The sequence below is a fragment of the Vulpes lagopus genome, chromosome 1 (genome assembly GCF_018345385.1).
Source record: "Vulpes lagopus strain Blue_001 chromosome 1, ASM1834538v1, whole genome shotgun sequence".
Taxonomy (NCBI): domain Eukaryota; kingdom Metazoa; phylum Chordata; class Mammalia; order Carnivora; family Canidae; genus Vulpes; species Vulpes lagopus.
This window is the reverse complement of record NC_054824.1, coordinates 88,223,886-88,238,445: the sequence shown is the minus strand read 5'-3', so window position 1 is coordinate 88,238,445 and position 14,560 is coordinate 88,223,886. Positions and strand designations below refer to the sequence as shown.

The 14,560-nt window shown below is 38.9% G+C and overlaps 1 protein-coding gene across 10 annotated transcripts in view; it reads left to right on the top strand.

Moving 5' to 3' along the window:
• The window catches only part of CD96 (CD96 molecule), an 86,885-nt gene that overhangs the window by 47,991 nt on the left and 24,334 nt on the right, over positions 1-14,560 (top strand). For 9 of the 10 annotated variants that reach the window (XM_041727568.1, XM_041727540.1, XM_041727511.1 and 6 more), the window contains one exon: positions 2,827-2,919. The exons of the other annotated variant lie outside the window; for it this stretch is intronic. In XM_041727568.1, coding sequence (XP_041583502.1) covers positions 2,827-2,919 — 93 coding nt within the window. The remainder of the gene's footprint in view (positions 1-2,826; positions 2,920-14,560) is intronic. 10 annotated transcript variants of the gene reach the window in all.

Sequence of the window (14,560 nt, the reverse complement as noted above, 5' to 3'; positions counted from 1 at the left end):
TCATCATGCCCTGACAGATCCTAGGGATCCTAAGTCTCAGTTAAGAACTTTAATAATGCACAGCAGTCACCTAAGGATATTGTTTAAAAAAACAGATTCTGATTCATTAAGTTGAGGTGGAGGGGCAGGGCCTGAGATTCTACATTTCTAACAAGCTCCTAAGAGGAACCATGGGCCAAATTATGAGATGCAAAGACCTAGCAGGGCCTGGAGTTTGGTTCATTTCTAAGTAGACCAGCTAAGGGCTGATTGGAGTTCTGAGGAAGCCCTGGACCTGACCAGCTGCCCTGTGGGACAGACAGACACCTGGCCATTGCTGCCTATGAGCGTGGTCCTGAGCACCCTGCCTGGCCTACTGCAGAGAGGACACACTCAGGAACAGATGAAGTTGCTTTAGGCCAACAGTTTAATCCTATACAACACAATGGCAAACGCAATGGTCTGAAAACTGGCTGACACATGTTTCTGCTAAATTCTGCATTTGAGTTTTGGGAAAAAGTTTTTTATTTTCTTCTGTTAGGTTTTAGCCACTTCTTTCTACACCCCCTCAGTTTTGTTTTGACCAAGGCAGAGTTTCTACTTTACAGGACAGTCTGAAACCAGAAGCCCGCGCTCCCTTTTTTTTGCCACAGGTTTCATGTTGAGAGCTATCCATCACTTTTCTTACAGGGCAAACAGACAGTTCATCTTAAAATACAAATCTTGCAGTAGGAACTTCCTAATACGCTGTAAGGATGTGTGTGCCAAGAACCCCTCAGATTACAAAGCTATGTGGATGTTAAATACAGCAGAACAATAGCTTAAGATAGAAATATTCAATAAATGAAAAATAAAGATTTCCCATTGTGGAAGTCTAGGATTAAGCATAACCTATCGACATCTTCTTTTCCAGGAGTCAACAAACATTTTCTGTTTTTATCTACCAGGCAGTAAATATCTTATGCTTTGTGGATCATCTGGTCTCTACCATAATTACTCAGCTCTGTCACTGAGGACACAAAAACAGCCATAGACATTACAGAAACAAATGGACATGGCTTTATTCCAATAAAACTTTATTTACAAACGTAGGCAGTGGGTGGAATTTGACTTGTGGGCCATAGTTTTTCCATTCTCTGTTCCAATCAATCTACAGAGAAAAACACCTAGGCATTGTTTTTTGCAGGCCCGTGCTCATTAAGGTTACTACTTTGGAAGATGATCCTTATTATGCATCGGTGGTCAGATATGTACTTAAAGTCGGTCTTCTCTCTTTCAGTGGTTAGGAGGAACCCATACACATTCATTCATCCACTTGCATTTGCCAGAAACCAGAAATACAGTGAGGAGCAGCACTAATCATTTCTCTTGAGGGATATACTGGTGATGTAGAGTAAAAAGGCCTTTGCTAAGTTAAACACTGAGGACTAAGAGCACATCACAAAGATCCCCAGGATTCTTCATGTTTGAGAAGGTGCATACCAGGCAGTTTGCAGTGGGAAAGTATAAGGAAGCAGCATGCACAGAAAGCAAGAATCCATGGAAAGTTGGGTTGAAACATCACCTGTTGGATTGAGGGTATGATTTGAGATATAAAAGATGATAGGCCGCATCGGGAAATGAAGTGGGGAGTGAAATGGGGGGAAAAATAATGATTGGATTTGAATGTCATGCTGAAGTGTTCAAACATGTTTCAGATGGTTTGGGTGGAAGAAGGTGGCCATTCCGCTAACCTATTTGTCTACTCTCCAGGTAACTTTCTCCCCACCCCACACCTACCTCCTCGGAGCTTAATACTTAATAGCAAGGGATCACTTATGTGATAACAAGTCAGAGTCAGCTGCAAGCATCACCTACAACGAACAGCAATAACATTACCAACACTGAAAATAAAATCTAGAAACATCTCGGTTACAAAACACAAATCCCTTCCAATGTGCTATGTGCTATCAGGTGACAGCTTATGTAATATATACTTTTCTCTCAAAATAAATTATAGAATAGAACCAATAGTATAATTTATAATTAAATGTCCAAATAATTGACACAGCTCATCAGATGTGTGACACTATACCCAATGTCACTGTATCTAGAAAAATCACAAAATTCCCTAGCCTCAAAATCATTTAACCATATTTAACCCAGACCTTCCTAAAGTCAGTAGATCCTCTGGCATTTGTAAATTATTTTATACTGCTAATAGGGCTATTTTCCAGTTTCATAATGGGAGCTTTAAGGAATTGACATAAATGTCTGTTATGATAAAACAATATAGTCTAGCCCCTCCTTCATCCCTACCTGCTCCTGACACACAGAAAGAGAAAAGTTATAGCAAGATAAAAATGTTCTGACAAAAATAGGCGTTTTAGAAAAAGCAATAATCATACCATTCATCTTAGGCTCATTGATGTTACTTCCAGTTGGATAGTTACATCGTTTCTATCTTGCCAATATAATTTTGCAGGCTCAGAATTTGTAAATTGTATGATTACTTCTCAAATGCTGCGAAATATTAGCTGCTGTAATTGTTTCACCAGGGCTTGGTTAAATGTTATATTCTTTCAGGAAGCTTCCCCTGACCTTCCAATCTTGTCTGATGCCCCTTTTTTGCATCCCCCTGGTGCCCTACACGCAACACAATGCCTGGCTCCCTGCCTATTACCAAGGCATCTGGTCCTTAAAGACAGCCTGATATCTTCCACCACATATCGCATGACCTTGCATGTAACGGCCCTTACATAATGATTTCCTAGGTGAATGGATAAAGTTGTGGGGGAAGTTAAGTCAACACATCATCTTTCTATTACAACATTTTGTTCATCATTATTGTCCATTTCATCCCTTCAGGCCCCGTGAAACCCTCAGGAGATCCTCCACTTGAAGGAGTCACATCTACCCTTGGCACCCAACCCTCTCTAGTCAACAGCGTATCTCCTACAAGTAAGAAAGTTTTCACAGGGTCTTACTTTCTTCTTTTTTTTATTTTTTTTTTATTTGAGTGTGGTTGACACACAATGTTACATTAGTTTCATGTGTACAACATACCGATTCAACTCCTCTCTGTGTTATGCTGTGCTCAGCACAATGGTAGCCAGTGTCTGTTGTCATACAACACTATTAAAATACCACTGTGTTCCCTATCCTGGGCCTTTCATCCTGTGACCTACCCCTTCCATCACTAGAAACCTGTATCTCCCACTCCTCTTCACCAATTTTGTCCATTCCCCACCCCCTTTCCTGTGGCAAACATCAGTTTGTTGTCTGTATTTATAGATCTGATTTTGCTTGTTTGTTTGCTTATTTATCTGTGTTTGGTTTTAGAGTCCACATGTAAGTGAAATCATATGGTATTTGTCTTTCCCTGTCTGACTCATTTCATATAGCTTAATACCCTCAAGGTCCTTCCATGTTATTGCAAATAGCACAATCTCATCCTTTTTTAAAGATGCATAATATTACATCTTCCTTATCCATTCATCTATTGATAGACCCTTGAGTGGCTTCCATATCTTGTCTACTGTAAATAATGCTGCAGTAAACAGAGGGGTACATATATCTTTTTGAATTTACTTTTTATTTTTCTTAAGATTTTATTTATTTACTCATGAGACACAGAGAGAGGCAGAGTCATAGGCAGTGGGATAAGCAGTCTCCCTGTGAGGAGTCTGATGCAGGACTCGATCCCAGGATCTAGGGATCATGATCTGAGCCAAAGTCAGATGCTCAACCCCTCATTTTCTTTCAGTAAATCCCCAGTGGTAAAATTATTAGATCATATGGTATTTCAATTTTTATTTTTTTCTTCATACTATTTTTCCACAGTGGCTGCACCAATTTATATTTTATTAGTGCACAAAAGTTCCTTTGTCTCCACATCTTCTCCAGCATATGTTATTTTTTTGTTTTTGATTTTGCCATTCTGACAGGAGTAAAGTGATATCTCAGTGTGCTTTTGATTTGCATTTCCTTGTATGTCTTCTGTAGAAAAAAATATTTGTTCGGGCTTTCCACCTGTTGCTTTTTCTTAATTGGATTGTTTGGGTTTTTTGGTGTTGATTTGTATAAGTTTTTTATTTTGTTTTTTACATTTTTATTTTAATTCCATTTAGTTAACAGTGTTATATTAATTTCAGGTGCACAATATAATCATTCAACAATTCCGTCCATCACCTGGTGCTCATCATAAGTGCCTTCTGTAATCCCCATCACCTGTTTCACCCATTTCCTCGCCCACCTCCCCTCTGGTCACCATCAATTTGTTCTCTATAGTTAAGAGTGTTTCCTGATTTCTCTCTTTGTCTTTTTCCGTCTGCTCATTTGTTTTGTTTCTTAAATTACACATGAGTGAGATCATATGGTTTTTGTCTTTCTTTGACTTATTTCACTCAGCGTTATACTCTCTACTTCTGTCATATTGTTGCAAATGACAAGATTTCATTCTTTTTATGGCTGAATAATATTCCATTATAAATGTCACATCTTATTTATCCATTCATGTGGATTAATGGAAACTTTGGCTGCTTCCATAGTTTGGCTATTGTAAGTAATGCTGTCAACATGTATCCCTTTGAATTTGTAATTTTGTGGGTTTTTGGTAAATATTCAGGAGCACAATTATTGGATTATAGGGTGGTTCTATTTTTAATTTTTTGAGGAACCTGCATACTGTTTTCCACAGTGGCCCTACCAGTTGCACTCCTACCAGCAGTGCATGAGTGTTTCTTTTTCTCCACATCCTTGCCAACACTTATTACTTGTGTTTTTTTTATTTTAACCATTCTGATAGGTGTAAGGTGATATTTCATTGTGGTTTTGACTTGTATTTCCCTAATGTTGAGTTATTATGAGCATCTTTTCATACATCTATTGGCCACCTAGATGTCTTCTTTGGAGAAATGTGTATTCATGTCTTCTGCCCGTTTTTTAATTGGATTTTTGGTTTTGGGGTGTTGGATTTTATAAGTTCTTTAAATATTTTAGATATTAACCTCTTTCTGGATGTATCATTTGCATATATCTCCTCCCATTTAGTAGGTTGACTTTTTGTTTTGTTGATGGTTTTCTTTGTTATGCAAAAGCTTTTTATTTTCATGTAGTTCAAATAGTTTATTTTTGCTTTGTTTCCCTTCTTTAGAAAACATATCTAGAAAAATGTTGCTACTGCCTGTGTTCTCTTCTAGGATTTTTATGGTTTTAGGTCTTCAATTCATTTTGAGTTTATTTTTCTGTATGGTGTCTGAAAATGGTTCATTTTCATTCTTTCACATGTAGCTGTCCAGTTTTCCTGGCACTATTTGTTGATATGTGTCCCATTGTATATTCTTGCCTTTTTTGTCATAGACTAATCAACCATATAAACATGGGTTTATTTCTTAGCTTTCTATTCTGTTGCACTACCTATGTGTCTGTTTTCATGCCAGTATCATACTGTTTTGATTACTGTAGCTTTGCAGTGCATTTTGAAATCTGGAATTGTGATATTTCCAGCTTAATTCTTAAGTTGTTTTGGTTATTTGGGCTATTTTGTGGTTGCATGCAAGTTTTAGTATTATTTGTTTTAGTTCTGTGAAAAATGGTGTTTGGAATTTTGATAGGGATTGCACTGAGACTGTAAATTGCATTGGACAGTATGGATATTTTAACAATATTAATTCTTCCAATCAATGAACATGGAATCCTTTCCATTTATTTGTGTCATCTTCATTTTGTTTCATCAGTGTTTTATAGTTTTCAGAATACAGGACTTTCACCTCTTTGGTTAAGTTTATTCTTAGGGTTGAGGGTTTTTTGGTGCAATTATAAACAGAATTATTTCTTAATTTTTCTTTCTGAGACTTCTTTATTAGTATATTGAAAAGCTATTGATTTCTGGGGATTAATTCTGTACCCTGCAGCTTTATTTAATTCATTTATTACTTCTAGTGGATTTTTGATGGAGTCTTCAGAATTTTCTCTATATATTGTAGCATGTCATGTTTAGCTAGTAACTGCACTATTTTATTTTCCATGAAGTATCCAACCCTTTAACCAAGCAGATTGATAAAGAAGATATTTCCAGAAGATTTGTATGATTCATATTCTTTTATTATCTATAACACTTAAGGCAAACATATTAAGTACTATTCTCATGGCTTTAAAGAGTTAACATAACTTCCAAAGCCCTTCACTTAAAGCCCTGGCAAAATTAGAGTCAATAAATATGCAGTGAGAAATTTAAATTCTGTATTTATTATTAAATAGGTTAATAAATTGACAGTCTTCCTCCACAACTGTGCTCTCAGTGGGGTGTTTAAGAAATTGGTTATAAATGGGCATCCTGTGGACCAGATGTAGTTAGATAGTTTTAAATTTAAATTTGTTCTGGTTCAAATTAATTTTGACAAAGTTGACTGGTGAGGTCTATGAATTCAGCCTCCCAGTGGCATTATTAATAATGGAAGCCAGGCTGGGTCAGTGTTACTATGGCAAAGGGATAGCAGTGACTTTCAGAAGGTCACATTGATGCAAACAAATAATAAATTCCCACATTTATGGCCTTTATGTTTAACAAAGAACCATGGTTACTTTCTTTAGTATAAAAAAATGTATATTATATGTAGAGGAGAAGTATAGTTCTGATTTCTTATTTAATTAAAACTATCAATTTTAGCTCAAAATGAGAACCGAAAATGAAATAAAACAAAAGCAGTCAGGAGAAATGAACAATTCTTCCAGCCTGTAGCCTTTTGGCATGTAGCCTGCAGTCACTGTCACAGGTTGAAACCTCTCAGAAAATGAAGCTTGTGGCAGGGTGAGAAATGTCTGTAAATCACCTATCAGAAATTTTACAGCCATCTGATTTTTCTCTAGATCTTAATGTTTTGTGATTTTTATTGGAAGCCACTTTTTCTTCCACTTTGAGCTCATCATGATGCAGCAATAAACTCCAGTAGATTATATTATTCTTCATTAAACAAATATTAACAGTCAAAAATAATATCTTAAGTTTCTTTAGTATGCTACATATTATCCAGTTATCCAGCACTACCTAACCAATTACCCCCCACATAAACAACTTTTAAAACATATATTGTCTTACATGATTTGGGGGTCAGAAAGCCAGGAGCAGCTGAGCTGGGTGGTATGTTTCAGGTCTTTTCATGAGGTTATAGTCAAGTGGGGTTGGCTAGGACTTTGGTTATCTGAAGGCTTGTCTGGGGCCGAAGGTTCTGCTTCCAAGTTTGAGCATGTTGTCAGGAGGCCCTAGTTCCTTTCCATATGGTTTCTCACATCATGGCAGCTGCCTTCCCTCAGACCAAGGAAATAAATAGGATAACCAAGAAAAAAGTTGCACTGCTGTTTTATTGCACAGCATTATTTTGCTTTATTGCACCTGTTAGAAGCGAGTCACTAAATCTAGCTCAGACTCAAGAGGAGGAGAATTAGGCTCCACTTCTTGAAGGGAAGATTATCAAAGAATTTGTAGACAAATTAAAACCACCATATCCTGTCATTTAGAAAATATTTGCACATAAAGTGCAATGCGGTTTGATCTTTATTATGAGAGGCAGAGCAAGCATTATCATCCCCATTTTCCAGATGAAGTCACTAAGATGTTGAGCTTAAATGATCACACAACTAGTAAGTGTCAAAGATTAGTATTCAAAACCACAGTCTTCTGACTCAAATCTAGTTCTTACCACATTTGATATCAGGTTTTCTCCAACTGGTCTGAACACTTCGTGAGGACAGAGGACATATGCCTAGCACAGAGTAGACGCACAAAAGTACTAGTTGGAGAAAAGGATAAATAAAAGAATTAATGAGAATACTGTTCCTTCACAATATAAGTGTCATTTACTAGATTTCTTTAAAAAGAGATGATCATTTGTTTCTGCCTTTAAAAAGTTGCAGTATACCTGGGAAGAGATGATATGTGCACATGAAAATGGCAATTCAAAATAGTAAGGTGAAAGGTGCTACATCTTATAGAATTAAAATCCTCAGGGAGAGGTACAGACTAGCAAATTTTGGACTTTGAATAAGGAGATGTCCCTATGGGTTCTTGGAGTCAGGAAATCTCACCAAAGAGAGGAAATAAGATGACTGACCCTTTAAGTATGTGCTGCATTTACTTGACTCAATTGAGAGCTTGAAGAAAACATTCTAAGCAAAGAGAACAAAGTGAGTAGTTGTGCCTTGGCAAGAATGTTTGTGAGAATTTGAGAAAATATTAGTAGATATGCTTGGGTCAAGGATTGTGTAGCAGAGAAGCAGGGGAAAAGAATAGAAAATGCAGAATAAAGAGAGCTTTAAGCCCCATCCTAAGAATTCTCAGTGTTATCCCTTAGGAAATGGGGCTAGCAGCCCAATAAAAATTTTTTTTTTTTTTTAGAAATGAAGTTATATAATTCACTTACCAACTATTTATTAAGCACTTACCATGTACCAGGTATTCTTCTAGGTGCTGGAAATACAACAGCGACCAAAGGAGAAAACAACTATGCCCTCATGATGTCAACATTCTGTTAGTTGAGAGCAGAAATGAATTTCTTCCAGCTGAGTTTTCCATGGGGTTAGTTGACATACATTAAATGCATCCATCACACCAAATACAATTCCTTTTCTCTAAAGAAATTCAAGGAAAGGAAAAGGACATTTGTTATTTTTAGGGGTCTGCAATAGAAGATAGCTCTAGGGTTAGAGAATATGGTCAAATGAACATATTTGCTAAAAAGCAGGGGAAAATTGTTACTTGATCTACTATCATACTAAGGTGATATGGTTGAGAAATCTCTGGGGAGTCATAAGAGCTCCTTAAAATAAGATCCTACTACACTGAACCTCAGGACTATCTTAGATCAGTGGTTCTCACCAGGGAAATGTTGCCATCCTCCCTCCCAAGGTCATGTGGCAGTGTCTGGGGACATTTTTGGTTGGGGATGGGTGCTCCTAGCTAAAGCCAAGGTTGCTACGTATTATATAGCACAGAACAGGACAGCCTCCACAACAAAGAATTATCTGGTACAAAATGTTAATGGTGCCAAGCTTGAGAAAGCATTTTAGATCAAGACTCAGGTATAACAAGACTATCTGTTGCTCACTCTACCAATTGTGGACCTCTATCAAAATAGTAATAATCAATTATGTATGAAACAATTTTCAGTCTAAAATGTAAAATGTTAAATTAATGGCTCTTTTAGGCTAAATAAAACTTAAGAGTAAACATTGAATTACAACTGAAAAATCCAAATTTTGCCTTGTAAATCTGGAGAGTAATTGTGAAATCACATGATGACTAGCTGCCTCATGTCTCAGAAGCTAAAAGCATTCACCCTTTGTGTTCTTTTAAGAAAGGAGGCAAGATGGAACATGTCATGGGAACCAACTTCAAAAGGGTATGGTTTCATTCCAAATTCTAAGATGGAATGCACTATATAATTCAGCCATAATTATTAAGCTACATGTCTTACTGCAAACATCCAAGTTTGTATTTTTTTTCTTTCTCAGCAAAAGGATATTTTTAAAATAAATGTAAGGTAATGGAAACAATATTCTTTGACTAGAGAAGGGGAACTTTATAATTCATAACAAACTGCAAGAGTTACTACCCAGGGAGCCCAGAGCAAGTCAGCCTCAACTGCTGGGTATTTTGAGGCTGACTCAAAATACTGCAGAATGCAGCCCTGTCCTAGGAAAAGACATGAGGCTGACAAGCTAAATAGGAAGATGAGGAAAGCTGGTGGGATGGAACAATCAGAAACAACTGACCAATATCAAGTGTGGCAACCCATAACTCAGGGGTTCCTGTTGCTCTGAGTAGCGCCCTATGTCTTTAAACCCTGGGTCTGAACTGGCTACAGGGTGTGTAGCAGCTGCAGAATGCAGCCCTGTCCTAGGAAAAGACATGAGGCTGACACGCTAAATAGGAAGATGAGGAAAGCTGGTGGGATGGAACAATCAGAAACAACTGACCAAAATCAAGTGTGGCAACCCATAACTCAGGGGTTCCTGTTGCTCTGAGTAGCGCCCTATGTCTTCAAACCCTGGGTCTGAACTGGCTACAGGGTGTGTAACTGAAGAGAACAGGCCTCAGAAATGCCAATCCCAATGGTGTCAATCATCCAAGACATTCATTCATTCAACAAATATACATTGGATGCCTACAAAGTGCCAGGAACTTTAGAGGTGCTGGACCCAGTTGCACGGGGCTCACACTGTAGCATGACCTACTTGCCTACCTTCCCACTTCATTGTCCACGAGGCTACAGGCCTTTTGTCTCTGCCTCTGATTTTTATGTCCCTTGAACCTGATGGTGTTGGTTTTGATATTTAGCCTTCTCTAAAGCTTTAGCTCATCCTCACAGTCTAGATCTTTCTACTCCTGAACACTTCAAATAAAATATCTGGTCCAATGTGACTCTAGCCATTGGCTAACTCTCCAAGTAAGGACACTTGGTGCTCGATGGGTGGGGGTCAGACTTTGAGGAGTACAGACTGAAGGAACAGCTGCCCAGGGGATGCAATGAAACTACTGATTTATGAGAAAGCATGTAGAATGGCTGGGGGTTATACGGGAAGATATGCTGTTGGACAAGATTGTCAAATATAAATCATGGGGGAAGCAGATCAGAAGATCAGTCACAGGTTGGGATGTTGAGTTTTAAAGTAAGAGGGGGATCTAGAGAAAGCCTGCCTGTTGAAGTAGATGAGTGCTAGGTAACAGAGGAGGCCAGAACCAAGGAAGTCTGCACAGAGGTCTGGAAGGAAATATATAGACACAGATGGAAGAGAGATGAGAGACAGACCCTCAGGCAATCCTCCTGAGTAAAAAAATAAAATCAAATGAGTGTTGGGCATGAGAAGGTGAGCAGAGGGAGTGCTGCCAATGCTTGTGGGGAGGGCCACAGCTTGCTGCGGTGAATTGGAGCCCTGTAAAGGTGAGCTCCTGTTACAGGCTAAGGATTTGGTCTGGATTAGAATGCCTACAAAGAGCCACCGTGGCTTTGTGAGTACGTGGAAAACATGAGTGAAACAGAGGTGATGTGTATGATAAGCAGTAGCAGCAAGAACAGAGAGTAAGAAGACCAAATGATGCAGAATTCAAGTGATTTTAAGTGATCAGGGTCTGAACTAGAGGGGGCATATATAGAAATGGAGATGACTACCAACAGAAGCCCCGCCATTGTCTGCCTAAATAGGAGGGATAAAAGGTTTTTAGAAGAGTGTTGTATCAGGTTTTTTCCCTAGTAATTATCAAAATTTTTAACCAGCTCCCTTGATTAAATTATAGTATTAAGCAATAATATTAATTTGCTAGTATTTGAGTGCCTTTGATGTACCTGGCTCCATTTTAAGATGGTAAATATATTATCTCATTTAATTCCCCAACAACACAATGCTACAGGCACCATCATTATCCTCATTTTACAGAGGAAGATACCAAGGCACATAAAGGTTAAATCACTTAACCAAAGTCATGCAAAAAGTGCAAGATCCAAGATGGAACCCAGACCAGCTTCAGAGCTTGAGTCCTACTGCCTCTGACAGTCAAGATGAGTGCTCAAAAATGTCTTTAGACGCTGAATAAATCCAGTCCTGTGTCAAGCTGGTATAGCTGATATGAAAAAAGTCAACATGACAGTTGTGCCTATATTAATCTCTCTCTTCTCTGGATTAGTGTTTTCTGAGAACTGCAGCCTCCAGAAGTGGGGTTAACATTTCCTCAGTCAGAAATAAACTGGAAAAAAAGGCCTCCTCCATTTGTCACCCTTGCCTTCTCAACATTATTATAATCTCACTGCCCAGGGATATGTACAGAATCCATACAAAACTCCAGTGCTCTCCCTTTAATTCCAGTCATTGCATCTTCCCAACCACTTTTCACCTGGGGCACATGTTGCAGGTTGTTAAAAAATTTCTCATTGTTTTCCAGACCTGTCACCCATAGGTCAAGGGTAGCTTTCTTGATGACTGGTTTACTTTGAGCATTTGTTTATCCAATCTTCCCTCTTTGGAGTAAGGTATCTCTGGAAAGAAACCTATTGGATGGCCTCTTCTTCCATTCATTTCATAAATTACTGAGTATAAACAGACTGCAAGACTTGTGATGAGCTCTGTCCTGCTTACTGTCATTTCCCCCAGCGGTTCCCGAAAACCCTTTCAAGACCAGTAATCCAGCAATACACATTGCCTTAGCCATTCAGTAAGCACATGTTCCTCAAACAGTCTGCCTCCCCTGAGCAAACAGCCTTGTGCAGAGATCAAGATATCACACCATATATTTCCTACATGCTGGTGTGAAGGTCAATATCCACCTAATCCTGACAGCAGGGGTTGATGAAGCTGGCACAGATGTGTTTAGATGTAGTTGAAGGCCCATATTCTTTTAAGTGCAGGGCTCCAGTCAATGTCATTGTGGGTTTAAAGGCTCTTTGTGCTGCAAGTGAATTGATGGAGTACAATGTACACATGTGCCAAGGAAGCTAGGTCGCTATGTAGATAGACACTATGTCAATAGGTGGAAGGTCAAGTAAAAATAATACTGTTTGAAAGAATAAATTTAATCTGCGGGTTCAGTTTTACATAGAAATAAGGCAAAGTCTTGGACAATTGAGCTTGACAAACCAGATCATTCTGACAGCTGCAGCCTGAACTTACAAAATAACTTTATGTTTAGTTGAATAAATAAGCTGAACTAGGTACATTAGCAAAAAAAGAATTTTCTTTTCCCCATTATTCCCTGTCCAAATGAGCTATCCTGAATAAATCCTCCTTAGACTCTGAAGGCTTTTTTGGTGATTTTCCTATATTAAATGTTGTCTGGTCCTTTACAGATTCAAGAAAGGCCTTATGTCAATAATTAAAAAGGCTTGTCAAGGGATCCCTGGGTGGCACAGCGGTTTGGCGCCTGCCTTTGGCCCGGGGCACGATCCTGGAGACCCTGGATCGAATCCCACGTCAGGCTCCCGGTGCATGGAGCCTGCTTCTCCCTCTGCCTGTGTCTCTGCCTCTCTGTCTCTCTGTGACTATCATAAATAAATTTAAAAAAAAAAAAAAAGGCTTGTCAAATGTAATATCAAAACTTGCAAAAATTAATTTGATCCAGAACTTCCCCCTTCCCCCCCGCCCGCCTTCTCCTGCCCACCACGTGTGGGTGTACTTCAGCTGCAGAAGCCTGGGATGTGAGATTATGTGTTTTATGTCTGGGGGTGGAGGGTAGTGAGTGGAAGAAATGTCTGTGATGTCCTGGCTCAATCCTCTCCTCCACTCCTAGTTGTTGGTTTGGACCTTTCTTTAGGAGTCATATCATGTGGAAAAGAGGAGAGAGGTAGATAATAAAAGACTTTCCTTGCCAGGCTGACTATAACCTGACCTAAGTGCCCTCTAGATGGGGAGAATAAAAAATGTGCCATCTTGACCTCATGAGGCACTTTGGCAGATTTCTCAGAAATCTGTAACTGGCCTGTCACCCTTGATGCAGGCCATGTCTCTCCTCCAATCTTTATCTTGCTACAGCCCCTGAGCTTCTGGTGGTCTGTGCCCTTAGGAGCTTTTTGCTCCTCTACATGTTCTTCCTGGGTGAGATTTCTCTTCATGGCATCCTGTTTTGTCCTGGAAAACATGCACCTTGGCCTCCTACTTGGGGGAAGACTCTTCTTCTCCAATATGGCCAAATCTCTCTCCTCTGTGCCCATTCAACACTACTAGTTAAGCATAGGCTCCCAGTGTAGTCTCCTCAGCTTGAGTCAGGCACTGGTCCTCTTCATCCTAGACTCCAGGATACATAGGCCAACAGCTCTGAGTGGCTCTCTTGAAACCACACTATATTTGGACTAAGGTAAGGAGGCAGATTCTTCTTTTACCCCCCAAATTTCCCCCCATTAGAGGAGACCCGACTCATAGCACCCTGATGACTCTTTTTAAGAAAATCCTCACCTGGGGCACCTCTGCCCTTACATAGTCTTGAAGTTGATGATGGACCAGGGTTAATGGAACCCACTCGATATGCCCTTCAAAGGTGGTCTAGAAGTCTACTTTAGAAGTAAGGATGACTTGCCCTATATCTTTCTTAGCCTTTGGAACTTCATCTAAAATGAAGGTATAAAGAGCTCCATTTGTAAATTCTGTTACATAGTATCCATTAAAAATCAATTCTTTAAAGAATTTCGGTGAGACCAACAATGATCTATCCAAAGAGGAAATCAAGAAAACAATCCCATTTATAATAGCATCAAAAAGACTAAAATACTTAAGAATAAATATAAGTGAGGAGGTGAAAGACTTGTACACTGAAAACCAAAAACATTGGGGAAAGAATTTGAAGGAGACACAAACAAATGGAAAGACATCTGATGTTAATGGATTGGGAGAATTAATACTGTTAAATTGCCCATACTACTCAAAGTGATATACAGATTTAGTGCAGTCCCTATCAAAATTCCAATGGCATTGTTCACAGAAATAGAAAAACAATCCTAAAATTTATATTCACAAAAGATACCACAGAGCCAAAGCAATCTTGAGAGAGAACAGAGTTGGAGGCGTCACACTTCCTGACTTCTCACTATACTACAAAGCTGCAGTAATCAAAACGGTATCG